This window comes from Suillus subaureus, assembly GCF_016647635.1.
Source record: "Suillus subaureus strain MN1 chromosome Unknown BJ212scaffold_31, whole genome shotgun sequence".
Taxonomy (NCBI): Eukaryota; Fungi; Basidiomycota; class Agaricomycetes; order Boletales; family Suillaceae; genus Suillus; species Suillus subaureus.
Genome location: NW_024538587.1, coordinates 460,589 through 486,679, shown reverse-complemented (window position 1 = coordinate 486,679; position 26,091 = coordinate 460,589). Strand labels below are relative to the sequence as shown.

Below are 26,091 nucleotides of genomic sequence, written 5' to 3'. Positions count from 1 at the left end.
ATGTTCGCCATCAAATCACTTATATCGAGCTCGCCTTGGCATAGTATATTCTATTTCCAGTCATGCACCCGGGCCACCGTCCCACAACTCCTTTGGTACTACGACAACTCAAGAAATAGTAATGTGGACAACCAAGTCGTTTCCCCCCTGCGTGACGAACTTGACATCCACCCTAGTTCCCTTTGCGCTCGTCTTCCGGACCTCAGCTAGTTGAGTCCAATTTGACTTCCTAGGGCTAGCCTGTGTAGTACTCGGTGTGAATCTTCAAGCCCGTGTCTCCAGGCGCGAGGTCAGTGACGGCATCGCACCATACATTATAGTTGTGGATGCCCAGCGTTACAAGGAACTCCTCCCCGGCGCCATTTCTGAAGCGGAGCGCACCAGACGTGCCGCTGCCGCCCATGACGAGCGTCTCTATAGAGCCTGTGTTAGACCACGTTCCGCCATTGGCGTAATACCACACAGTTTTCTCGACGACCGTGAAACCAGGGTCGCTGGCAGTGGTGTCGATGGTTCTGACTGCGATGGTGTAGGTCATTGTTTCTGTATGAAGGTAATGTCAGACAACGTCGACTGGCAGATTCGTGCTAAGCTTTTCACTAACCTGATTGCAAGGATAAGTAGACTGGAGAAAACGGTGTACATAGCTGGCCCTTTATACGATGCACAGCGCTGTTCGGCGTCTCCCTAGAACAGTTACATAAAGTAAGTCCCTCCGGATGTTGGTCTAACCGAAGTTTGATGCTAAACGTTGTAGTCTCATAATTGTAGCCCGAGTGCCGGTTAACTAACGTCCTGTGACTTTCATTGACATGTGGTATTACTTGGGAACACGATTGATTGTCGGAAGTTGAAAGTTCGTTGGTTAGTTTGACTTCTTGCTAATTTATAACTCTACAGGGGTAAGATTATAGTTTCAGGACTTCAAGCTGTGAAGCCCTGCCGTCGGCAAAGTTGTACGCATCTGTCTCCAATACGGGAGAGACAAACCATCGTAACGATATCAGTGGAATGACTATACGACTATATACCAGTGCGCTTTCATCATGGTCTGTCGACTATGGGGAAAACCTCGCTATCCATATCAGACAGGTGAGTGCCAACCTTAGGGGCCGCAGCACCCTGCCACTATCTAACCGTACCGGAGACTCCAAATATCTAGAATAACAAGCACACACAGTACACACAACAACACCACGTCCCAACACGTCCCTCTAGGTTCACAGCGCTTTCAGACGGACGAATATCATTGATACGGACCTACAGGGCGGAAACTTAGTTCGACAATTGACTGTGACAGCATCCGTCTCCTCAGTCCGACGATGCACATGCTCGTGCGCTTGCTTGGAGGAGAGTATATTTGATACAATATGAATATGGACTTGCATTGTATGAAGATTGCAATTATATGTCTCGTTGATATTAAATAAAATATTGTCGTGTTTTGTATTTTTGCTATGTCTCATGTCCTATTAATTAGGAATACTAGACCCGAAATCGGTTAGAGTATCTCTTCGTTGACCATCAAGAATTCATACTGAGTACTTGTCAATTGCAGAGTCCTCGTCAAGTATGTTTGCCACCACATCACTCTTACCGCCTTGGCATAGTAAATTCGATTTCCAATCGTATGGCACCTGGGCCACCGTCTCACGACTCCTTTGGTACGACAACTTAAGAAATAGTAATGTGGACGACCAAGTTGTTTCTCCTCTGCATGACGAATTTAACATCCGCCATAGTTTCCTTTGCACTCGTCTTCCGGATCTGAGCTGGTTGGATCCAATTCGACTTCCTAGGGCTAGTACTCGATGTGGATCTTCAAGCCCGTGTCTCCATGCGCGCGATCGGTGACGGCGTTGCACTGCACATTGTAGTTGTGGATGCCTGTCGTCACGAGGAACTCCTCCCCAGTGAAGCGGAGCGCACCAGACGTGCCGCTGCCGCCCATGACGAGCATTCCGATAGAGTCTGTGTTAGACCACGTCCCGCTAGTACCACGCAGTTTTCTCGACGACCGTGAAACCAGGGTCACCGCAAATCGACGGTTCTGACTGGGACGGTGTAAGCCATTGTTTCTCCACGAGGGTAATGTCAAACAGAGAAATGGGCGATATCGCGGTTCTATGCTGATGGGTCTGGAGGCTGTGGATACGGCGTAGGATGGTCGTACCCTTGAGTATACCGTGGCTCTTCACTGCGGGTTGGCGGTGTTTGAGTGGGTGTGACTTACCGAATCAGGAACCTTGATAACCGGTTCTCCGCGTTGCCTTTCTCTAAGAGCATGATCTGAATGTTATACTGATCTCAAAATGCTATGCTGACACTGACAATTATACAGAGCGATGATGACTTCAGTGGCTACTCACTGAGTTCATGTCTCATACTACTAGTAGCGAGCCGCCAGTGGACAAGTTCCTTCAATTACCAACTGTGAAGACTGATAGTAAGGACCCATTTGTATGGTGGCAAAATAACTGCCGTACTTGTTCGATGTTTCATCGGATGGCACTAGACTATCTCTCTGTCCCAGGTATGTCACCCTCGAATCCTCTTTCGATCAATTGGTACTTATTATCTCACTTAGCGACATCAATGCGGTTGAACGTGTATTCTCGCAGGTCCGACAGCTCCTTCACTTTACTCGTGACAGACTCGGACCATCAAAATTTCGTGCCTTCCTCTGCGAAGTGATCTTCTGGCAATGGAGGACCTTCTAGCCTCTGTAAGGAGTCAACAATGGAAGCGAAATGAAGTCGAAGCTGAGGACGGCAAGGAAAAGGAGTAATATTTATGTGAATCATTATTGTTAATACACTCTTCTTGCAGTAATGTACCCGCGGTCTTCAGAGACACCGCGGTGTTTTTCATAAACCGCAACGTTGACCGGCTGGTGTGTGCTTATACTCGTGGAGGGTGCGGAGTTGGTGGGTGCGGGTACGGTGTCAACTTTCCGACTTTGGTGTTACTCATGTGGTACCCTATGCCACGATGGGACAGTACCTAGGTCAACTTGGGGAGCCTTTCCGCAGGAGATAGACGGGTGACCTATCTCGTAGTATGAGGCACGCTTCTCTTCCCGTTCCCCCTGAGATATGGATGACTTCGCGTAGGCAAATATAATATAATGTCACGCTTTAGGAAGGTGTGCCGCGATGCCAGGTCAGTCATTTCGTTACCGTTTGAAATTTAACAAGCGTTCTGCCCCCCATTAAACTTTGAATCTATAAGGGGTACCAATAAACTCACACTTTTGCCTTTTGTCAAAGGACCGCTCACAATATCCGCTGACTTGCCGCTGATATAATCTTACCGTGCGGTATAGTCGATCAGTGTTCTTGTCGAGTCAGCTCAGTTCCCACCAGTATAACAGCTGCAACAATGAGTGCAGAATCTTCTTTGTCAATTACTTCTATCTCTATCTCATCTTGTAGTACTTGATACTGATATATGATATTCCTACAGTTTGGTTTTTCGTATAGGGTAATATCTTGTTGGGTAATTTGGAATTGTTTTGCAAACTCTGGTATATGATTATTTTGCATACAGGCGCCTATCTAATATGGATAGCGAGGTTGATCAGACAAATGGGACAAGCTGTATGCTCGTTCCCCATAGTTGACAGGCTTCTGACGGTAATGAGAATTGGTACGTAGTCACGAAGTCATTTCACTGGTATCGTTACGATGGTTTATCTCCGTACTTGGGGACAAATACGTACAGTTGACCTCGCCGACGGCAAGCTCTGAAACTATAATCTTACCCCTGTAGAGTTACATGAGTGGGGGAACACCCAGCCACTATTAATAGCTGTACCGCGAGAATCAAATGTCTAGGATAACAAGTACATACAGTACACAGAAGTCACAACACGTCCCTCTAAGTTCTCAGCGCTTCCAGAGGGACGAATGCCACTGGTGGGACCAACACTAAGGCCGAAACTCAATTTGACTGACAGCATCGGAGGACTCCATATATAGAATGTTAGCATACATACAGCAAGTGAACGCTATGTAATATCACTGTTACATGCACACTACTTTCCTACATGATCTAATGCACGTGTCAGCAGCAAACCTTCTTATTGAATAACTTACTCACATAATTACGGATGTCTTTCGGGAAGCTTGAGAACGTTGACCGTGCCACCATCTCGTTTGATGTGGCAGCAGACGAGTCGTGGTTGTTGATCATGGAGTTACCGAGGGAAAAGTCCCCTAGGCTGACATCCGGTATGCATTGTTTATACAGCTGGTTTTGCATGCTGTCTTCGTGCGACTGAGGGCTGTCTTGACCCAGGAGGTTTGGAGGCATGCTAGGGCGATTGCGCGGACAGTTGGGCTCGGGTAATTTGGGATGAAGACAATTAACATTCGCGATAAGAGGCGTATTGACATGATATGGAATGTTTGGTGTCATGGAAGACAGGGGTATGAATACAGGGACTGAGTACCGGAAGTGGTATCTAGCAGAGAACATAAGAACAGAGCGGGGACGACCTGAGGACCTTCCGAGGGGTGCTTGATCTCGGCGGTATACATCTTGGATGATTGTGTACATAGTGGGGTCTTTGGGGGCCAATTATACGTCTATAGCACGTCGAGGTCAGGAAGTACGAACCTGGGGATTTGCACAAGACTTCCCAGAACTTGGGAACCAAGGTTGTGCTGTAGAGCAATAGACCGCCACTGGACGGGATTATAGAATTGGGGAAATGTGGTCCAATACATTCAAGTTTCGTGTCCTCGCTGTGTATTGGCGCACCATCCAATACAACTATAGTAGGACGACTTGCAAATGACGACAGAGGGCGAAACAAAGGTTACTGTGGGGTCAATGTCCATTATGCGACACGGCGTGTTCAAGGAGGGGTGAAATGCAGTGATAACTTGAGGGGACTTTGATAGAGAAGATGGCGGTACACGTGAACGTGAGGATGAGCTCGAGCTGCTCGACCATGAAATGGACTGTGGTAAAATGTCGATGTATACTGGAGTACGTGTATCAGGAGGCTGATTGTGTTTAGATGATGGCATGGCTTGGTTATACTTCTCGTGAAGAGGATTTATGGACGAGCCGGTAGATGGATTGTCGAGTTGTACTACAAAGAGGCACAGACTCAATGTGTATCCCCACCTTTAAGAAACACGGTGATGAGGAGAAAACCTCCACGACCTGGCTTCGCTCTGCAAAAGATAGCATACGCGTGATAGATTCGATTACTTCCTAAGTAATATTAATGACGCTGCATCAATAAACGCGCGTACGGCAGCCGAGTCGGAGGAGATAACACTGTACGCACATTTAGCTGTGTCCCTGAGTTGTTGTAGACAACTAAGTCTTTTCTTTGATGATCTGGGCTTGGCTGCCTGGCGGAAAATGCACTCATACTAAGATAAGGCCATCTCGGCGCGACTCGGTCCTGTACCTATACCGTCTAACATGTTGCAATCTATTGCAAATGGCTGAAAGAATGCTTGTGTGTTATCCAATTCAGCGAAGTTAAGAATACGCAAACCTCATGGCTTCAATTGAACAAGGTTACCGTGGTGTTCTTTAAGTACTAGGCTGGTCGATTATTGTCTTCTGGAAGTCTGAATCAAACCGTTGTAACTTGTACTAGGGCGTCTGTAGTGAGTTCTGTACTAGTAGGTAATACCAAAGAACAGCACACACGGTACTTGCCATGTGCAGAAATGAAACAAGCTCCGAGTCGAACTCCCGCTAGAGTCGCTGCGCCCAACGTATTGCATATGTGATTTATTCAATGGCAACCACATAACTCGTCAAAATCGCTCGGGGCTCGCCGGATTACAAGTTTAAAGTCAGCGCCCGAAAGACTACACAATTGCTGCCGCGGCAGACTACGTTCACCCTTAAAATGTATCACATGGTACCATAAGGCCGGAAACCGTTTTCCGACATTAAATATCCCCTGCAACTCAGCGCATGCAACCCACGATCCCCGCACCAAGGCCATATCTTGTAAAATGGTGCAGCTTATTCCAAGCACCACAGCCGTTCGAGTGTTTGAAGATCATACAGACAATATAAACGCAGTGGTAGCTTTACCAGATGGGCGGCGTATGATCACTGCATCAAAAGACAAGGCGCTCTGTCTGTGGGATTTGAAGTCAGGTATGGTGTTGAAGAAAATGGAGGGGCATCGCGGCGTGCTGAATGCGTTGGCGGTATCACGAGATGGGAAATTAATAGCAAGCGGTGATGCGAGAGGGGAGCTCATCGCCTGCCATGGAGAAACTGGAAAAACCCTCACCCAGCCCATCAAAGTCCACTCCGCAATCATCTTACCGCTAGACTTTTCTCCAGATGGCGCGATTCTGGCTACTGGTTTAGATGACGGAACGACAAAGTTTGTGAGCACGAAGACATGGCAGGTACAAGGAAATCCAATCAAGTCTAATTGTCTAGTCCGCTGCGTTCGGTATTCGCCGTCTGGCGTACTTATTGGGATTGCGACAAGGGAGAAAATCGAAATATATAAACCAGGCAAGAGGGAATGTATCGCAAAGTTCAAGGGTCACCGTAAAACGAACTTCTCGCTTGTGTGGACGCCCGACGGAACACGCCTTCTCACAGGTGGCGATCATCAAGATCCCACCATACGAGAGTGGGATATATCGACCTGGAAGCAAGTCGGCGAACCTTGGATAGGTCACGCTACCGTAATCAAGGCTATCGCCATTAATTCTGCTGGCACGCTCGTTGCGTCTGCATCTTACGACAAACATATTCATCTCTGGCGCCTCTCGGATCAGCGAATTATCGCCAGCTTCCAGCACTGTGCTTTGGTGGTTTCCGTAACCTTCTCCGTGGATGGCAGTCGCATCCTCAGCGGAGGTGTCGATAAGAAGATCTCAGAGTGGGCAGTACCCGAGGATGTTTTGCCAAATGATAACCCAAGAGGTCCGGCGCCAAAGGTGCTTTTTTATAGTCTCCTGCCCCTTCGCCATCTTATTTCGTGTCTTTTTGAAGGGTCCAGGCTCTGATTCAGAAGGCAGTCTAAAGGATCTGGCGCCAAAGGTAGCACTTTCCCGTTGAATTCCCGCCCCTTTGGCATCTCACAGCATGTCTTTTTGATTCCAAGAATCAGGGTTCTGGTTCAAAGGCATGTTTCTATCATTTTCTCATGTGATACGAATCGATCATTTGTCTGCCAGGCCGTCGCCGCGATTCAGACTGTTGTCACGGTTCAAACCCTTGTCACGGTCCAGACTCATGTCATCACCAAGACCGCTCGCAATACGTGCATGACAGAGGTCTTATCTACTGCTGAAATGGTACTGACCCAAGATATCGACGCCGGCGCCAACAACTACGCCTGCTATGCCAACCACTCTTTCGTTATGGCGCGCGAATTTGACTGGGACTGTGCGCTTCAGGATGCAATCAAGGTGACGACGACTCATTGTGCCCCCTTACAAAAATCCTAACTTCGATCATGACATAGTCCCTCACTATACGTCCCTCGTTGGCAGGATATATTGCCCAAGGTATCGCCCTCTGCGGAAAACAGCTCGTCGAGGATGCGAGAACAGCCTTTGACCTCGCGTCCACATTTACAGACGGAAATCCAGATGCTACTCTTTTCCTTTTCTTGATCAAGGTAGGTTGAATTTTTCTTGCGTGCTCCGCGCTTCATTATGGGTTTCAGGCTATCGCATTGTTCAATGCAAATGAACACAAAGAGGCAATGCTACTCGTCGAACAGCTGGCTGCCGATCCCAATGCCGATCTCTTCGTTTGTCGTGTCGTGGAGGTGAGTATCGTTTACTCATGTTAGTGCGCTCATTGATGTGTCTGCGCATCGCATATCAGGCGAATCTGCGAATCCAACTGGGAACCATTGCCTTCGAGGGCGCGCATCACAATGAAGCTGTTGACCACTTCGCTGCTGCTGTCAAGGCTAGCACTTTCTTGGCTAAATTAGTCCCTCCTTCTGCATGCAAAGCTTTTACCGTGGTACGTTGATGTGATGCAACTAAACATTCCTTTCACACTCAAATGTGTGATTTTTTTGCAGTTATTCGGGTGGGAGCTTGAGTCATTGTGGCAAACCGCCAACAAGAAACTGTGTCTCGCACTCCTTAAGGCTAGAAGACTTGGAGAGGCTTTCGAATCGTACAGATATGGAATGGATGCAAGCGATGAGGCTACGAGGGCAGGCTTACGTGCGTGGATCTTGAGTAAGTCTTTCAGTAATGCCATCCATGCTACGGTCTTTGACTGCTTTTCACTTAGGCATTTCGTTATGACGAATGGTGGGATGTTCTACTAACAGAGATAAAACACTCACCACGACCAGTTACACGTGCATTTTAAATCACAGAAATCCTTTTACTTAGCTCTCAAGTAATGAAGCACGCTCCATGCTGCCGACGGAGATGCAGTCCTCGAGCAGTTACATACGTATTTTAGAACGCGGAAATCATTTGTACAGTTACCTCGACATCACTTGTATTTATTTGTACTCGTATCGTATATCATAACACGAGCGCACACTGCAAATCCGAAATTGTAAATTCTCGACTTAGTGACGCTGGGGGAATTGCGTTTGGTCGTGACGAAACGTTTGGATGGATGCTCAAGGAACTGAAGCCTCACGCGAGAAGAACATCAACCTCGCCTGTTCTTCCCTACCTTCAATGCAAACTATTAATCGCAGAAAAGCGTACACAGTCCGCTGCGTTCGATATTCACCACCAAGATATCCAAATTTACGACGACAAAACCAGCCATGCGGAGTCAAACCAATTTGACTGGTCATGAAGCTTCCTCTGCGCCTAGATGCCCGCCCACAGTTGCCCAACAGTAATGCCCGCATCCGGCTGCACACGGATGGCCCGCCAGTGTCCTCTCCCCCCGACTCTCAGAGCAGGTAACTTCCTCTCCCTCCTCCCCATCATCATCGCGTTCTCTGATCAGCGAACGCCCTCGCGCTGATAAAGAGGTTGGGATATCGACCATTGGACGCCCCATGTGATATCGCCTATAGCACTCCTGGTGACCACCATGCGTGCAAACAGAACATTGGAAAAGCAGTGTGCGGACGGGAAGATGACTAATGACAATGAGTTCTCAGCGTGTAGAGTGACATAGAGTGCTTGACTGACCATATCGAACACTTCACAACCGCGCTTTTGCATGTCGTACAGAATGCGTGAGCTCCAGTCACTGTTCGAGCGCGTGAAAGAAGAATGGGTTTTCGACAACGTCCACAGGCAGTATAAATGATGGTTTCAAGCTAAAACTTATCTTCAACACCGTCCCGCCCATCAGCCGAACAGGACTCACCTTAGTGGTATTTGAAACGTCCTCGAAATCGCCGCATTTACGCAAGTACGCGGCACAGGTGTGCAGTCGGAGACGAGTGAGTAGTTCTTACGGGTATTGGTTCAAGCGTTCATGCCAGGCAAACACCAAAGCTCACCGATATATGCCTCTAAGAATTGCAAACCTCTCCTCTGGCTGATCCCCAGTTCCTTCGCTGCAATGAGCGCTAGCATAGCACACATCTGAACATCGCCCTTATTTGTGTTGGATCAGATATTATGTGAGACCACATCAATTTATCGCTTACTGCTTCTGCGAATTCTTCAACTGCCTCCCTAAGTGCGTGCCATGCTGCCTCGCGAAGCTGAGCTTCTTCTTCCATCACAGCACGACGTCGAGATTCAGTCATACCACGCCAGGCTTGGTAATCATCCGACTCCGCATCCGCTCGCGAGGCATCCTCATCATGATGTATGAGCCCAGTACTTTGCTCCTGTTCGCGGACAGATCCAGCAGTAACTGTACGAATGCTACTGTGGCTCGCCTGCTTCACCAAGTGAGAACTCTCGGACGCTGACTGTGCAGGAGATGGCAGTGATGCAGCAAGAACAGCGACGGTGGCACTCCGCGTGCGACTCTTCAGTCGCTTGGCGGTCGAGTTCTTTCTGAGGCGTGTTTTCGTCACGGAAGCTGCTTTTACCCTGACCTTCTGTGGTCTGGTACTGCACTCCGAATCACGGCCGCTATGCCCTTCGCCGTCAGTATCAGTTGATCCAGGTGACGGACTAGCCTCGTTGTCCTCATGCTCCTTACCACCATCATCCTCATCCTCCGTCCAACGTTGCCCAGCGAGTCTGGAGAGTGGGCTGGGATGCGCCGGGCCTGTGCGGCCCATGCTAAGACTCCTCGACTTCAACATTATGGGACGTCGGATATCGGGTGGTACATCTCTCTCGTTTTCACTATGGCTATCCTGGGCATCGGCGCTCACTACTACGCAGTTCTCACTGCCATCTGACGAATCCGAGTCATCCAGGGCGCCTTCACCTACATGGCGGAGGCTTCGGTCGCTCACACTGATACTAGGTGTGCTAGGGCTCTCACTGTGGGCTGCAGACGCACGGTTATACACAGACGGCCGCCGCGCATGTCCCTGTCCCTGTGCCGCGGTGGAAATCAGAACTGATGGACGGCGAGGTGTAGCAGGCGTCATGATTGCCGAAGGCGGGAGTGCTGGCGCTGGCGGAAGGGAAGTGGGAATGTGGCGAGGCGATGAGGATGTAGACGACGTAGGCGTCAAGTTTCGTGAATTAGGGGGTGGTTTAGTTGTGGGCGAGCCGTCTCGCTCCCCTTCACGTTCCCTCGATGCGGAGGTTCCGTTGCTGTTTTTCGATGTGGAGCGTTTATCTTGTGGGTGAGGTTGAGGATATGTTTGACTGGTAGCACGTGGCTGAGCGGGGAAGTGGGAGTGGGGCGTGTCTGTTGAATCATCTTGGAGACAGAATCTGACGAGGCAGCACGGTGTGAGGCGGGTTTCGAGGCGGATCCTGAGGCATGTGATCCAGATCTTGTACCAATTGTAGGGATAGCAGCAGGGGCTGAATTAGAGTGCGTAAGGTGCACGACAATCTGATGGTTCTTCTCCGAATGAGGTGAAGGTCTAATGTACTCTGGAATGACGTCGGTAAGCAGAGAGCCAAGCAGCAGCCATACTTGTGCTGCGTGCACACTTCCCCCTTGAATAGATGCCTACGGACATTTGTTCACTTATAAGCACCCCCCATACGGGAAGAGCACTGACCTCGGTATTAACCTTGCAAACGGCTGCCCTATTCCTCCCGTCAGACTCAATAAGGTACTTTCTTGCCAGATGCTCAAATAATCCTCCAGATTCCGTGTTACGAAGTCCTCCACGTACATACGTACCCATAGTCTGTAGAACAGGCATGCGAGGCTTGTCGCCAAGGCATTTGGGTTTGAGCTTTCGTTCAAGAAGTATGTGTCGTTTGTCGGGCTGACTGCATCACAAATAAGAAAATAGTTGCGACATAAAGTGGAGAGTACGGACATATCATCGTAGGGTACTTCCCATCTGGTTCTCCTGTCTGAGACAAAAGCTAATGTTCCGTCGGTATCCCCATCGACACCAACATTCCAAGCGAGCGCCACACGCGGAATGGCATCAATAGGGCGTACAGACCTACGTAAGTCAACTTGAGCAAATGTTCCAGATGCATGCTGGACCCAAAGTGCATGCGAGTCGCGGAATATGGCATCTGCAGATGCAGGACATAGGTTATTACTTCAATGAGACTGATAATTTAGATACGTACCGGTCACTCCCCCTTCCGACGAGCTCGCTTCAACAGTCCACTTAGCAATCCAGCCGCGTCTTACATCCCATATTTCTACGGCATCGGCACCGTTACCTTTGGGTTCCTTGTCTTTAGTGACAGAACTGGAGGCATTAATAAAAGCTGGAGTTGCGAACTGTAATCGAGGGCTAGCTAATAGCTCGCTGCCACTCCCTCCGCCAAAGTCCTCATTGGACACAAGTGCAATCTCGGAGGGGAACTCAGGACGCCAGAGTACTCGGCGTACAGGGAATGACGGATGTAGGGTATAGGTAGGCTGATGCGCAATATGAACGGATGTGCCAGATGTGGTGAGGTCCCAGACCTGATGCCCATAAGTAAACGTAGCGCAATGAAGTAAAAACAACGTACTTTGACAGTGTGGTCCAAACCTCCGCTGACTATCCAGCTCCTATCAGCACCAATATTATCACCAACATTACTAGAACCTGGAGTGTTACACCAGTCCAATGCGAGAATTGGACCTGCATGGGCTACAGGTAACCTGTCAAGTTGGCCCCTCTGGCCCATTTGAAGATCCCAGCGATAGATTGATCCGTTATCAAGACCTACAACAGCTTGAAGGGGATGGGATAGACATGGTGAGAAGACAAGAGAGCGAACGGAGGTTGGATGGTGGATCTTTATGATGGACTTCGACATGTCCCGAAGATCCTACTCCAAAGGTGAGCTACCGAGGAGGCCAGGACACGATAAGTACACACCCAGACACGCATATCACCATCAGCAGAACCTGTAACACAGTAGTACGGAACTATAGTGGAGCAGGATAACTTGTGGATCGAACGGATATGGAACTTCGTCTTCCTTTCTAACGGTATTTGAGATGTAGAATTTGATATTAGATCAGTCTACGCACCGTACTTGGCATTGCCAGCCTTGTTGAGGTCCCACATAATGAGATCCCCATTCCGCGCGCTTGTAAGAATCTTGTTGTTAAAACCTTCAAAGGAGGGGATGTGAATGAAGCGCTGAACATTGTACTATTTGTAGCTGCTTACTGCCATGGCACCAGGCAACATCAGTAATTGCACTATCAATCTTCAAGCCACTTCCATCCCATATGTTCCGCGACGCTTCAATACGATGCCCACCGCGACCAATAGAGGCTTTGTAGTCATTATTCATGACATCTTCTGGATCAGACAGACGCAAGATGCGCAGGGCTAACGGTAAGTTTCAATAACGCGTCAATCTGGTGCTACACGAAATATTAAGATGTAACTCACATTCTCGTCCTGCAACAACGCATCTTAAACCATCGTCACTCTTCGCTATCGTCCCTCCACCATTGGTTGTTGCACGGTGCAAGCGGACATTTCTCACTGGTCCCTGGTATCCGTACTTGCGCGAGTCCGAGTAGAGTTCCGCCGTATAACCTACGAGAGACAACGGTACTGCGGAATTGAGCGTTGACGCACGTCTGGGGACTGTTGATTGCATATCCCAGAGCTTGTCGTTCACGTCGATGAATCACTCCGACAAGGTGCTGTTGCTCGCCATATTAGGCAGCCGCATATTACCGTAATACCTTCTTTGGCCGCCCTTTCGCAGCCAAGTTTATGCGCTATATATTTCTGTAAGTTTCGCGCTGTACAACACATCGCTTCTAACTTCTAGGTTAGTGTGAACTCAATTTTACAATTTCCGTGGAATCCTTCAAGCTTGTTTAAATGCGGACCAGTCTGGTTTTGTCAAGAGGAAGAAGACAATGTTTTTAGTGGCTCTTTCATGGGTTATCGACATCGCACTGTTTGATGCTCCGCAGTCACACATAGAAGAGCGGCGACGAGTGTGGATCGACCGCAGCATTAACTCTCCGTGCTGGAAGAATTAATTCGCTTATACTAGCCAGCCGCCTCCGAGGATTCACCTCTGCGACATCAATTGGGTAGTGGCCTGTCAAGATATTGGAGCGATAGTTTTCCCACATGCTGCACTGACGCCTCCAGTGATGCCCTCAATGAAGACCCCCGAATATGTTAGCGCCTCGGTATCACCCTCCTGGATACCGAAATGCACGACATCACCCTGTTGCGCAGCTGTTTCGTTGGGATCCGCGAGCGGAAGCTACATTGCAATTCGACAACTTTTTATCCAGTCATATAGTGGCTTACTTACCTTTAGTACACCAAAATGATAGTCGCCCTGGCCAGCTGCACCGGGTGAAGCGCTCGAATTCTCTACAAGGCCAGTAACAGCTTTCAGTGGCTCTCCATTGGTAGAATAGAAGACGCCAAGTGTAAGATTCGTCCAGTCGATCTGGACCGCGAAGTTATGCCAGTCGTGGGATGTAAAAGGCGTCTCAAACAAGAGGTCAAGCGCATGGTTGCGAACTTTCAGAAATCGAGCATCAGAGACAGGTACAGTGCCCGTGGGGATGGTGAAAGGTGAACCTATATCAGGGAGTGTCAGGGAGAGGGAGATATAACAACTTTGGCATCATGTAACACTGACCGAGCTGGATCTCGAAAACGTGGGTTCCATCATTAGGCTCAATCCAGACGATCTGGTACTCATGACTCATATTCAAAGGTTTCTCTAACTCCTCCAGAATGGATACATGGAACACGGTGGTTCCTACATCGGCGATAGCGTTCAAGGCGGTGTGGTTCCCATACTTTTGCGCAATAAGCTCCGTTCTGCGGAAACCGTTTTGAGGCGTGCTACCGCCAGGGACGAAGACAGAAGTATTATCAATCGAAATCGTTATCGGCTGTTCTATAGGAGACCATAGATTGGGCGACCATAATGGGGTAGCATTGAGCGCATGCCCATGGAGCTGAGTATACTGCAAATCGGTTATTTAGCAGCCTATCATCGTCAAGTAGGATACAACCATACGTATGAGGCATTCATTATGCCTTTCACTACTCTGAGATGAAGTTAGTCCGCGTATGGGGAAATGGCAAATGAAACGATATTTACGACAAGTAGGGGTCCAGGGAATTGTCCAAGTCTCCAATGGTATAGTTGAAGGGGGCGCGGCCATCATAGATCAAAGGGGTTGCCGAAGTAAGTGATGCAAAAGCAGCAAAGGCAAGGGCAATCGAGCGCAGCATCTTAACCATTCAAGGCCAGCTTGAAGCCCAAGGCGAGAATTTTAAAGAAATCCAACACGTAGAGCATGTCACCTGCCAGCGCGCATTTGAATTCCAAATATCGGGTTAGAGGGGAAACTGGGAATAATTATCAGTATTCATCAATTATAACATTACTGCCGGGCGGAAGAAGGAAACCATGGGAAGATATTTGCACAACGTGACCATCGTTAATTAGGATCATAGAGTATTATTACTCAATGGCCCCATGGGATGAAGGTTTCGAATATCGTCCCTCGTCAAAGAGTTGTGATCACCGGCCACGAACCCCGCCTAAAAATGAGCAAAGATCATCTCCGCGGCCTGACGGGGCAGGCCATGGTTTGTCGTGACAATCGTGGTAGGCTGTTGGCCTGTCGCAGGTCATGCATATGCTTGGTCACCACAGACCACGTCAGACCAACAGCTGCCTAGAGACATTCGAAAACAAAATAAATCGAGCATATTGAAACAGTCTCACTATGCAAAAGAATAAGTAGACCATATCATTTTTGTCGAACGTTCGAGGTTCCGTTCGACTACAAACCAAAGCAAATATTACTGGACTCAAAAAATCAGAAAGATGCTAGTTCACAGAACATTGCTGTATGTTCGTAAGCTTAAGGCGATTCAAACTGGAGTCGGGGACTGGCGTGGCCGACGTCCGTAAATGCATTAGAAGTAACTGCATACATGGATTGGGGTATATGCAGATGAGTTGTTGTCCAAAAGATATGAGCGAAGAACATACCACTACACGCCCCAAAATATTCTCGAGAAATACTTCTTCATGCCCCCTGCACCATGTATGATCGCTCCACTTACTGCGTCCGAGTGTATCGCAAATACCTTCATCAGGCCAGATTCCACGAGGTAAGCCGAATAAGCATAGCCACAAGGTTAGTAGGCGATACAGCGGGTGTTACTGGTGCGATTGAAGGCAAAACGACTGCCGATCGCACACCATTTTTATCGTACTCCTCCAGCGCGCCCAAGATCAAGGTGGCATCTGTAAGACTCGGCCCAAACACAAGCACCGTGTGATATCAGGGTCTTCACGTCAGACTCCACATTGCACCTGCAACACATTCGGTGCATCAGTCGCCCTGTATCTGGCCTCCAGATGCCCCTCATCATCCGATGCGAAGGTTGGAGTCATTATCGACGATACGAACTGGGATGCCGTTCTGAAGGAGTGTAAGCGCTACTACCAGACCTGCTGGCCCAGCGCCCATCTAAGACGGAGGAATTCAGTCGATGTGCAATATAAGTATGCCACTTACGACCAGTACAGGAAGACGAATGGATTTCACATGTAAAGGTTGATGAGTTTACAAGTCCTGGGTACAGAATTGAATAGACAATCGTGTCGGGCGCAGCAGATCAAAGCGAAGAGGTTGGGGCAGGTAAGGCTCGTGCACTAGATCTTTATGGCGCCGACCGGACGGCTGCGGACGCACTTCCATAGCTTTAATGTTGATGCCAACGAGATAGCTGTTTGAATGATTGATGTGAAATTCAAGCATTTCTGTTAAACTTTGAAGACGCACATCGCCTTGTGGGGTTGGCTTCTTCTCAATTGAGAAAGGCAAAAATACTCTTTTCACGTAGGCTGCGCTCGTATATGTGGTTTACAAAGAGCACCGTCTTGCCAACGAAACAATGAGTTGCCCGTAGCGATGGAGGCGAAAATGTGTTTGTGAGTAGAGCCCAACGTGAGGGAGACGTCATAGATGCTCACAAGCATATATGGACTCCAGCGTCAGACAAGACTCGAAAGACAACCCAAGAGAGCTACAGAATTTATCAGGCCACTCTCAAATCCCCTGAGCAATTTCAGGCTACTTCTGATTGCCGCTACGATATCCCACGGGCCTGTTTGCCCAGTGTAGTGTGCGGATTCAAAGAGTAAGTGAAAGGCCGGGATCTCGTAGGACATGATGCTCCCTCCAAGAAGGCGCAAAGAGTTGGTGATACTGTCACCTGTGTGTGGTTCAATCTGTGAAGAAACATCGGCTTAGGCATCTTGTGGTGATTTCAGACATATCGAGATGCACTTCTACGAGAATCAGGCTCCAAATTCTCAGTTGAATGGGAGTCGGCGGCTTGCCACATGAGGAGCGTTACGATCAAGTAGTTTTATCAAGACTAGTACATAGGTTGAAAACGTGATCTCGGGAGACACGTGAGCGGCATTGCCGCCGAGGATTTAGTTTTGTTCAAGAATTACCAAGTAGAAAAACAATTGTATAGATCACACAAAATTACTGTCTTTCAGCATGGGAAGACTAGCACATGAGCATTGAGCATGCAGTATCTAGTATCTGGTATCTAGTAGATGTATGGAGAGTATGATATATTGAGCCTCATACAATGAGCGCCAACGCCGAGATGCTAACGAGTCACGACAAACATGGTAACAACAACATGCGGGGTATAAACGTTAAACAATAACCGACCATGGAATATGATGACAGAAGAACGAAATCGATGGAATGCGAAGCTCACAATTCACATAGAAGCTAACAAAAGATAGTCGAGCCCGCTCAACAAAGAGATGTCTGATCGACAGGATAACAGCGTAGATCAACTACTTGAAAAGAAACCGACGACGGGCGGGCTTGTGAGCCATCCGTTTGCGGCAGGTACCAGAACTTGTCGGGGTTACACTCAATGTGCTTGATGCAGCAGTGGCCACCAAATTGTTAGGCGATTGTGAGGTCGTACGAACACTTGATATAGCGGTGGAAGAAACCGCGGGTGGCTGAACCGTAGATGTGATGAACACTGTGCTAGTAGAAATCTTGCACGATGAAACTAGGGTCGTAGAGGCTGCGGCGCCGGAAGAGGTCAGGGGCAATGAAGCAGGTGGTGAGGGCGATGAAGCAGGTAGTGAGGGCGATGAAGCAGGTGGTGAGAGTGATGAACCAGATGGCAAGACTGATGAACCAGATGGCAAGACTGATGAAGCAGGTGGCAAGACTGATGAGCAAGGTGGTGACGGTGACGAAGCAGGTGGTGACAGTGATGAAGCAGGTGGCAAGACTGATGAGCAAGGTAGTGACGGTGATGAAGCAGGTGGTGACAGTGATAAAGGTGGTGAGGGTGATGCAGCAGCTGACGAGGATGAAGCAGCTGACGAGGATGAAACAGCTGACGAGGATGATGAAACGGCTGACGAGGATGATGAAACGGCTGACGAGGATGGTGCAGCAGCTGACGAGGATGAAACAGCTGACGAGGATGATGAAGCAGCTGACGAGGATGAAACGGCTGACGAGGATGATGAAGCAGTTGACGAGGATGATGAAACAGTCGATGAGGGTGATGAAACAATTGCTGCAGGCACCGCGGCGGCAGAGGACGATGTACCAAAGATATCATTCTGTGCGCCTGTGGTAATGTATCAGACACGTTTCCAATGACAATCAAAGCACGAAAATCCTCACCATCCTGGAATCCACATTTGCTATTGTACGCCGGGCTCTTGGAATTGCCGCTCAGGTCAGTGCCATTAACCGCGATGTTATTTCCCTCAGCCTGATTCCAGATCAGGATTTGCTTCGCGCCCTTAGTACATGTACTCTGGTCCTCCTCGCACCAGACGGGAGGCTTGGGAGTGGCAATAGGGGTAGTGGAGGTAGCGTTGGTGACCATGCACTTGAATCCCTGCATGTAGATGTTAGGCTCGCCGCACCCATTCGGAATCTACAAGATATTGTTAATTGACGGTGATGAAACGCAACCGAGAGACAACGAACCCAAACCCACTGTTGAAGATGAATGAAAAGTTAGCCTTGTCGAGAGAAACCATTAATAACTTACAGCACAAGTGCAACCATCTGCGGGACAAGCAGGCATGTCTTTTGGAACATCGTAGCTTGTGACACGTTTCCAAGGGGTGCTATAATGAAGGGTCAGGGGAATTCGCAGGGTCATCGGACATGAAACGCACTTATAGCGGACGGTAAACACGGCGAGGTTATCCATCGTAACCTGGCTGATATCCGACTGCTCGATTGGTAAGCTTTGTGTTCGATCAGACAACAAACAGGAACCGACCTGGTAAGAGATTGCGAATGCAGTCCCAGCAGCCATAGACTGGTTCTGTGTATGCACTACTCATTGTCAGCGCAATTGTTCGACCACGCCTAATTTATACTCACTGTTTGGATTGCCTATGCAATCACTAGAAGAAAGAGGGGCGCCCGCCAAATTTGTGATGGAGTAATCCTCAGGATGATTTCCGCCATCACCCCACTCGGTTGCGAATTGTCCATTAAAGGACAGGGACGTCACACCGCGGTTCGCGGCTACTTCGACAGTAAAGGAACTTCCGGCGGGTCTGGGACAGACAGTGAGATTAACACGATTAGAACAGAACGCAAAACACACAGCTCAAGGAAGTCTCCTGGCGCAGGGGGGAATTCATCACACTAAAAATATAAGCATAAACTCATGGATCAAAAATATAGACATACTTGGTTGAAATGATGAAACCAATAGTCACTCTTCGACAGCATCCACAGGGGGCTGACTGGGTCATCATTGTTATAATTGACCTGGCCGGTCGCAGTGCCCTAGAGACAGAACACTATCTGAGTTGAATCACGCGACATAGAGTGTTAGACTGACATTGAAGCAATACATTGCCTTGTGGAACGCGGCCATATGCGCGTTAGTTAGCAGAGCGAGAGACGATAGCACGAGCAATTTTGAAGTCATTGCGTCGGGACTGGGAAGGATCGACAGGAAAGAGAGTGGTGTATGTGGAGGCCGAATTCGCGTGCAACGCGTGTGATCAACTGAGAGAAAGGAAAGACGACGTTCTGAGAGAAAGAAAGATGAAAAACAGCGAGCGTCTCTCAAATCCTGATATACAGTGGTGGACCATCCATCCACTAAACTTCTTTTGTTCTTATACAAACCGTAATGGGGCTAAAACGATATCACTGTCCGTTTTTGGTCATCTACAAAAGGTTAAGGTGAGAATATCATCGATCATTCCCTTGGAGACCCTCGGACAAGTTTTCAACGTTCTGCTAGGACCATATGCTACCTATCCTCATCTCCGTCTGTAGCATGAAAAGACCATGCGCCGTCAAAATTCAAGACAACCACAAATCATTGCAATTTGGGAGCTCAGCGCTCAGTTCTCGATCGAAATCAAACCATTCAATATTCAATATTCAATGTTTGACATTGACAAGACATGGGATCAGAAGCCGGTCTAGCTCCACCGTTGGGCCTGCCGCCCACTTGCCATGTACAAGGAGCAAATAATTTGTCTGCGCATACCAGAATCTAGGAACGTTGTATGCCGCGATTCAGTTTGGATGATAGGCCTACGATGCTTCGCTGGGGTGAGACTCGGTTCTAAAATTTGCTGAGTACAGTTCTTGCCCTACGAACTTAAGCTGATCGACAAGAGGGCGGAAAATGGTACCCCGCGTCTGGACTCTGGAGTGATGCTGCCGCGGTGAGTCGCCTTGCAAGTGCCATTCAATTATCTCAGCTGATTCTTGTTTCCTTGTCTACATGAAGAAACAACGAGAAGATGAAGCCTATTTGATTTCCGATAACGCAACCATGTCGATCGATTGGCCAGGGTCCTTGCCAGTTTTTGCAGCACTCGGCTAGCGTAGTTGCTGCATAAGGTTTGAAATTTCACACATTGCGTTGGTTCGACCATATCTTCCCCTCAGTTTCCCCTTTCTGGTTCTCCAACGTAAGTTATGTGCGACACGGATACGGCATTTTCTGTGGACTCGTGTGGGACGCCTTGCAGACGGCATGGGCACCCTTGGTCTCGGAGTGAAAAGGCGCCGTAAACAGAATCGGGGGTTTCGACGGAGATCACTTTGTGCCTCGCGCAATGCTACTACTTTTGCATCCCGCACAAATCCAGCATCGCAACATGATGTCCAAGAGCAACCACGAACGAAGTTCACGCGTGTACCAACTCTATCTAAGAGAGACGATTAGAATGTTTAAGTGGGAGTGCGGTAACCTCAGGGTAAGCCCTCGTTACGAATTTGCTTCGGTACTCAAGTTCGCGTGTTAGAAACATGCACACGGTGCATTCCATATGTAATATCATCCATTCATCATGGTTTTGGGCCGAAGTGAAAAGGTGCATTGCATGATCACGGGCACTTGGTCTTGAGCAAGTCTTGAGTTCCTTCTCGGAGATACTAGTGGCCACATTTGGTACTTATATGTCTAAATGACATCATTACATGTGGTGCTGTCGCGTTCACCAGCACCTTATGTAACACACGAAGCTTGTTCACCCATTTTTGCACCCATTTTGCGAAACATGGCAGTCGTTATACAACGCTTCGTCGGAGGCACGCCAATTGACCCTTTGAAGTTACAAAAGACTCCGGACGTAGAACTCACGAAGAAAGAAGTAGACTGACTGACTGTCTGTCTGTCTGTCCAAGTGTGAGCGGAAGTAGCCTGGAGCTGCTTCGCGGAACACATGGTGAGAGGAAATTTCTGCTGTGTAGAACGCTAAGTGTAAGTGTTATGCAGACTATGACACATGTGGTCGAGGAAGACAAGACAACCAATGGCAGGTGCACTACATGTTTGACAAATCTCAAGTTAATTATCGACTCAATTTTATAGACCCTGTCATCTGAATTTTGTGCATGCCTGGAGACCATTTTTGTTTGTATCACAATGCATTATTAGGCAGCGGACACCGGGCTGATGGATCTACAGGTTGTGAGAGCGTTGTATATTGTATAGTAATGTTTTAAGATCAGTATCCGACCACGCACAGACTCGCGCTACAATACACGCGAACCCGACCCTTTACGTGTGGCAGCAATACACGATCCATCCAATTGACCATCGTCGCCCCTAACTCATACCGCAACGCGGCCAGCGATCGCACGAGGAAACATGCAGAGAACAACATGTAGGTTTGAGTAACTTCTTACCTATGTAATTTGGTTCTCAAGAGCCATTAAATCGAGCAGAGTTGGGGTTGTTGTACCGCATCCTGCAGCTTTCACCAACCCATCTTCAGGCAAGACTTCGGTTACGACTAAATGTTGAGACGAAGTTCGGAGGACCATTAACAATCAGCTGCAAAGACTTCAGGTGACCGTTGAAGACATTAAATGCAACCAAAAACTTACCACCGGTACCAGACGGCCTCGGCCTTTTCATACTCAGGGGCCAATTCATGAATCTCGATCGTCCATATCCGCCTCGCAGATTCACGCGTGACATTCTCCACGACAATGCCATGTCCGACTTCATTTCATCGTGGCATAACATCAATGTGCTGAAACATGGTACTGAAGCACGCAGAACGCTGACGTCGTGATTGTAAGTTTGAATATCGATCGCGCTCAAGGGCATCAACAAACTCGTGTCTGACTGCAGAAAATCACGAGTGCTTGGGCTTGTTGTAGATGCTTTATCATGAACAAAGACGACTGGGTTTCCTGTTCTATAGCAGGCATCAGATCAGTGAAAACGTTGGGGAATTCAATGTAGGTGGGTCTATTGTCGGTGACGCTGTAGTTGTGGTTGTTTCTATCTCGTCCCTTATGCTGAAGTTACAGACGCTCAGGTAATTCAATATTATAAGGGGGAGATCCTGAAGCATATTTCTGATCGCAGCCTCAGCTATAGACCTGGTGCTGAAATCGCTGAGGGAAATGTCAGGGCGCAATCAAGATACGAAGAAAAGCATTTTCCTTCATTAGCTCTTTCTTGAATATGCCATCACGGGGCAATCAGCAATCACCGAGGGTATGAGATTAATTGCAGGGGTATGTAGTACTTTCTGTGGAAGCCAGCAGCCCTGCTGAACCAAAAGGTCATATTCGCGTCGTGTGATCAACAGCGCGTTTCGCGCTGCTATATGAAGGCTTTCCGCTCGACTTTTGTACAGGGTCGCTCTTGCGAAGGCTGCCGTATTGTGCCTGTGAGCTCATTGATGATCAGGAACAAGGCTCCCTGCGTTGATACGCACGACTCGGAGTTGGCTGGTCGTGTGTGACCATGATGGGTTGAATATGCGGCGATGAACAACATAACATTCCAAATAGGACAGGTCACTTCATGAATCATTGATAATTTGATATTAAGCAAAGCCCCCGCCGTTTTGTGATGCTTGAAATTTACATAAATCTAGAATTACCCTCGATGAGATCCTTTTGATCAGTTTGGGGAGACATAGGGATGCACCTCTGTGAGTATTTGCAACAAGGCCTTAGGTTCACCTGCATAGTAGCTAGACAAGTGTCATCAAATTCTACAGGTAACTTACCAGGGTCCGGCATCTTCAAGTTGCGCCCGTGACAGGGATTTGAAAAACAAGTTCCAATCCAATTATATGTACAGATCTGAGGAATGTGGCGGGTCCGGTCTTGCATGCGATAACTTGTTGGGACTTGCTGCAGTGGAATAAGAGTGAGATCACACTAGTGAGATAATCAAAAACCTTTGCTTGAAACTCGGAAACCATACTAACCTGGGCCTGCTACTACCGACAGTAGCCAACGGTTAAAAGTAACTTCCCGAAATTACGTACATACTACCCAGTCGCATAAGCTCCATGATGAATGATAAGCCTAAGGAAGGAACAACCTCCTTCTATCAAGTTGGTCTATCTACGGGAGTAGCAGACGGTGTAATGTGAAATCTTTTACTGTTTCGCTTCTCAATTGCAGCCGGGTCACTACTCGCTCGAGCTTATCGTCCCTGTTCAATCGTTCTCCACCCAACTTCAAGTTGTGACCATATCGCCCATCAAATGGTGAAGGACCCGGCACCTTGAAAAAAACACGCCTACTCACTCAGCCCAATTGGCCAATCTACGCAAAATTGAACATTCATCATCTATGGTTTTACTTCACACACAGCAGACGGTCAAGGTACGAGCGGGTGACACTCTACCATTCAGCTTTTTAACCGACTCTCGTGCTTTGCTTACAGTACTTTCGAGGTGCGTTACTCGCTTCCCTTGTCCGTTCTAGCCTGTGTTTAAGTGTTGACAAAGTTGCACCGGCCGCTGTTTGGGTGAGTTAAGTGTCACTACTCTCGCATGTCCGTCCGAGACCTTATCCCCTTCGTCAGGTATTCGATTATTGTTTGACTTTTGAACATGAAATTCGTCTGTTCAGCAGCATGGGCCGTTGGAACATCGCGCACGCCATGTTTATCATAACTAGATATGCCCCCATAGCATGGTTTACGAGTGAAATATATGGTGAGCAACACTATTCATTATCGGGGGAAATGATCTTATTGGTTTGCAGTCACTCTTGGGCCAGAATCAGTGGAAACAGTAACAATCGTCTCTGAATAATACTGAAATCATATTAATGCTGAGTAACACAGTGCTGACAACATATCGGACTGCTGGGGGTAGGTCACCTCACGATCACTAGTTACATGTCCCCTGACGTCTCCCAGGTGCCCTGGTTCTTATCATGGTGGCTACCGAAGGTCTGTGCACTTGTGTTGATTAAGCAACTGCCCCCTTCATGTGTTTTAGGTTTGCTTCTTATGCGTACACTTGCCTTGTGGCATCATAACGAGAAGATCAAACGATTTTTGTTGGCAAGTTACTTGGTAAGTGATTCGGCGATCCTGTCACCCGGGTGGTAATATCACTGAGGGCTTGAAGCTTGTTGCTACCTCAATGCTCATTTGCGATGTCCTGGCGGTGTCTCCGAATCTCGAAAGTGTATGTGCACCCACATCAACTCAGGGCTCAGTAGAGGAGGCCACGAGAGTGGAACGTCTGATTATGGGCATGTTCGTTAGCGCAGCGCTTTTTGAACTTAGTGAGCCACTGGCGATGCTGCCTCCCTTTGATTCTACTGAGAAATTCGTGCAGCGGTGGTTATCGTTACAACGTATCACTCTTTAACATCGCGCTCTGCTGGCATGCGCACCATCAATAATCTGGTGTCGAAATTGTGGAAGGGAAGTTTGCTATATGCGCTGTCGCTCTTTGGTATGTCATTCGGAAGTTTATTTATTTTTGTCTCACCTAACTGTACTCTAAGTGATCTCGGTTGCCAACATCATTTCTTTTTCTTTACCGGTACGTATTTTTCATGTACTCCGCCATGATTAGGTATGAACTATTGGTGCAGGTCTCAGACGGGCAGAGCGGTATCATTGATGTGTAAGTGGCTGCCCTTCGTAGTCCAATGCCAGCTGCTCAACTGTCATAACCAGGTTTCAAGGTGTCCTGCATGGTGTTATGGCTTCACGTATTCTTTTTGATCTGCGTGATGCAGACCGGAGTGAAAAAGATAACGCTCAACTCACCCCACATATGTCCCTTTTCTGATTTACAGTTTGCATCGCACAACATACCCATGACTGCCTTGCATAACGAAAGCAATGTATAAATTACATGCACCCATTGTTCACGTCTGAAACTCGAATGACTGAAGCTGTGTTGGCTGTAGTTGTGATTTAATGGATGCTGAAGCTTGTTGCCATCTGCGCGGCCACTCGCGGTCTGATTGCGAGCGTCTGCTGAAAAGTATATGTGTGCCCGCGTCAACTCAGAGCACCGCAGAAGTCGCTATGAGACTGGAACAAAGTTTTTCAACGCAGCGCTGTTTGAACTCGGTGAGCGATTCAGATAGCTTTCAATTCGCCTCGCATTTATGCATTCGTCGTATTCAGGCTGTACCGCAGACGATCCAAATGACTGACTTACACGAAAGTAATGGATGATTATGCCTCACGGAGTGCAGCGTCTTTCGGTCCAAAATATCGTATGCAATGCTCGAGGCAATCTGAACCTTCTTCACGTGCGTTAACAAATTGACCAGACCGTTAAGCTAGAATATTTTGCCGTTCTAGCGCCAGGACACAATCCGTATGTCCCCCGATTGAGCACGCACTCCCCCTTCCTGACCCTCAAGTGTGGTTACACCGAGTTCATTTATGGAGGTACTTAATTCCGCACCTCGCGCTTATCGTTCAACGAACGACAACCTTAGAATAACCTAGGGGATTTGAGCACAAGGCGACCTCGTAGTTCTTTGGGAACACACTGGTATCGTGGATACATTTTGCCGCATATAGTACATACTTCAGGACCCTGAAAAACCCGCAACCCCTAAATGGTTGCGGTTCCCACTCTCGCCGAGTGTCTCGTTCTTGGCTGCAGTGAAATATTGTGAGTACGTATATCGATTGTCAAATGTTCCAAAGATAATTGAACGATCTGCGGGCTGTGTTAGGTTGTGTTTCCCTGTCTCTGGAACGGCTCTTACCAGACTTCCGTCTTTTTGCCCTGAAGAAGCATGATGCTATGATATCAATCAACGCTCAAGTATATAATCCAC

General features: G+C 48.1%; 7 protein-coding genes across 7 annotated transcripts; 1 reads left to right on the top strand and 6 right to left on the bottom strand.

Annotated features, from left to right (window-relative positions):
• Positions 1 to 235: 235 nt before the first annotated feature.
• On the bottom strand, positions 236 to 756 carry BJ212DRAFT_1579383 (Cytolysin/lectin; the record flags this gene model as incomplete). The annotated part of the gene is made up of 2 exons (XM_041342245.1): positions 605 to 756; positions 236 to 543 (listed from the first exon to the last, which is right to left on the bottom strand). Exon 2 carries the CDS (start codon positions 536 to 538, stop codon positions 236 to 238), a length of 303 nt encoding a protein of 100 aa, XP_041189736.1. The 5' UTR covers positions 539 to 543; positions 605 to 756.
• Positions 757 to 1,801: 1,045 nt separating this feature from the next.
• On the bottom strand, positions 1,802 to 2,286 carry BJ212DRAFT_1302265 (Cytolysin/lectin; the record flags this gene model as incomplete). The annotated part of the gene is made up of 2 exons (XM_041333238.1): positions 1,802 to 2,054; positions 2,234 to 2,286. The coding sequence occupies 2 exons, from the start codon at positions 2,284 to 2,286 to the stop codon at positions 1,802 to 1,804; spliced, it is 306 nt and encodes a 101-aa protein (XP_041189735.1).
• A 1,758-nt stretch (positions 2,287 to 4,044) lies between these two features.
• BJ212DRAFT_1484082 (uncharacterized protein) lies at positions 4,045 to 4,560 on the bottom strand (the record flags this gene model as incomplete). The annotated part of the gene is made up of 2 exons (XM_041340730.1): positions 4,045 to 4,053; positions 4,102 to 4,560. 2 exons carry the CDS (start codon positions 4,558 to 4,560, stop codon positions 4,045 to 4,047), a joined length of 468 nt encoding a protein of 155 aa, XP_041189734.1.
• Positions 4,561 to 8,452: 3,892 nt separating this feature from the next.
• On the bottom strand, positions 8,453 to 13,112 carry BJ212DRAFT_1526217 (uncharacterized protein; the record flags this gene model as incomplete). Its single annotated transcript, XM_041341737.1, has 14 exons — positions 8,453 to 9,082; positions 9,135 to 9,265; positions 9,316 to 9,401; positions 9,452 to 9,548; positions 9,602 to 10,639; positions 10,741 to 11,043; positions 11,096 to 11,308; positions 11,359 to 11,570; positions 11,628 to 11,973; positions 12,021 to 12,323; positions 12,374 to 12,480; positions 12,529 to 12,612; positions 12,647 to 12,835; positions 12,899 to 13,112. The coding sequence occupies 14 exons, from the start codon at positions 13,110 to 13,112 to the stop codon at positions 8,785 to 8,787; spliced, it is 3,621 nt and encodes a 1,206-aa protein (XP_041189733.1). The 3' UTR covers positions 8,453 to 8,784.
• A 459-nt stretch (positions 13,113 to 13,571) lies between these two features.
• BJ212DRAFT_1278475 (uncharacterized protein) lies at positions 13,572 to 14,731 on the bottom strand (the record flags this gene model as incomplete). The annotated part of the gene is made up of 5 exons (XM_041331434.1): positions 13,572 to 13,739; positions 13,791 to 14,065; positions 14,127 to 14,460; positions 14,514 to 14,544; positions 14,598 to 14,731. The coding sequence occupies 5 exons, from the start codon at positions 14,729 to 14,731 to the stop codon at positions 13,572 to 13,574; spliced, it is 942 nt and encodes a 313-aa protein (XP_041189732.1).
• Positions 14,732 to 17,002: 2,271 nt separating this feature from the next.
• On the bottom strand, positions 17,003 to 19,702 carry BJ212DRAFT_577997 (uncharacterized protein). Its single transcript, XM_041343563.1, has 11 exons — positions 19,385 to 19,702; positions 19,231 to 19,329; positions 19,145 to 19,185; positions 18,916 to 19,094; positions 18,812 to 18,867; positions 18,705 to 18,760; positions 18,575 to 18,653; positions 18,511 to 18,519; positions 18,199 to 18,457; positions 18,034 to 18,142; positions 17,003 to 17,931 (listed from the first exon to the last, which is right to left on the bottom strand). Exons 1-11 carry the CDS (start codon positions 19,472 to 19,474, stop codon positions 17,340 to 17,342), a joined length of 1,569 nt encoding a protein of 522 aa, XP_041189731.1. The 5' UTR covers positions 19,475 to 19,702; the 3' UTR covers positions 17,003 to 17,339.
• Positions 19,703 to 23,302: 3,600 nt separating this feature from the next.
• On the top strand, positions 23,303 to 25,194 carry BJ212DRAFT_1377076 (uncharacterized protein; the record flags this gene model as incomplete). The annotated part of the gene is given in 13 exon segments (XM_041336501.1): positions 23,303 to 23,649; positions 23,711 to 23,720; positions 23,775 to 23,794; positions 23,852 to 23,984; positions 24,034 to 24,062; positions 24,101 to 24,104; positions 24,119 to 24,142; positions 24,191 to 24,223; positions 24,273 to 24,349; positions 24,405 to 24,564; positions 24,618 to 24,737; positions 24,790 to 24,911; positions 24,965 to 25,194. Coding segments are annotated over 12 exon segments (710 nt in total), but the record flags the coding sequence as incomplete, so codon positions are not given.
• Between the last annotated feature and the right edge of the window lie 897 nt (positions 25,195 to 26,091).

What these genes read in the sequence shown, in the direction of transcription:
- BJ212DRAFT_577997 (XM_041343563.1), bottom strand. Translation starts at nt 19,474, where the DNA reads ATGACTTCAAAATTGCTCGTGCTATCGTCTCTCGCTCTGCTAACTAAC. An exon ending in TTGCATAGGCAATCCAAACA is followed by an intron (nt 18,868 to 18,915) that starts GTGAGTATAAAT and finishes GACAATGAGTAG; the next exon opens with TGCATACACAGAACCAGTCT. An exon ending in CAAATGTGGATTCCAGGATG is followed by an intron (nt 18,143 to 18,198) that starts GTGAGGATTTTC and finishes ACATTACCACAG; the next exon opens with GCGCACAGAATGATATCTTT.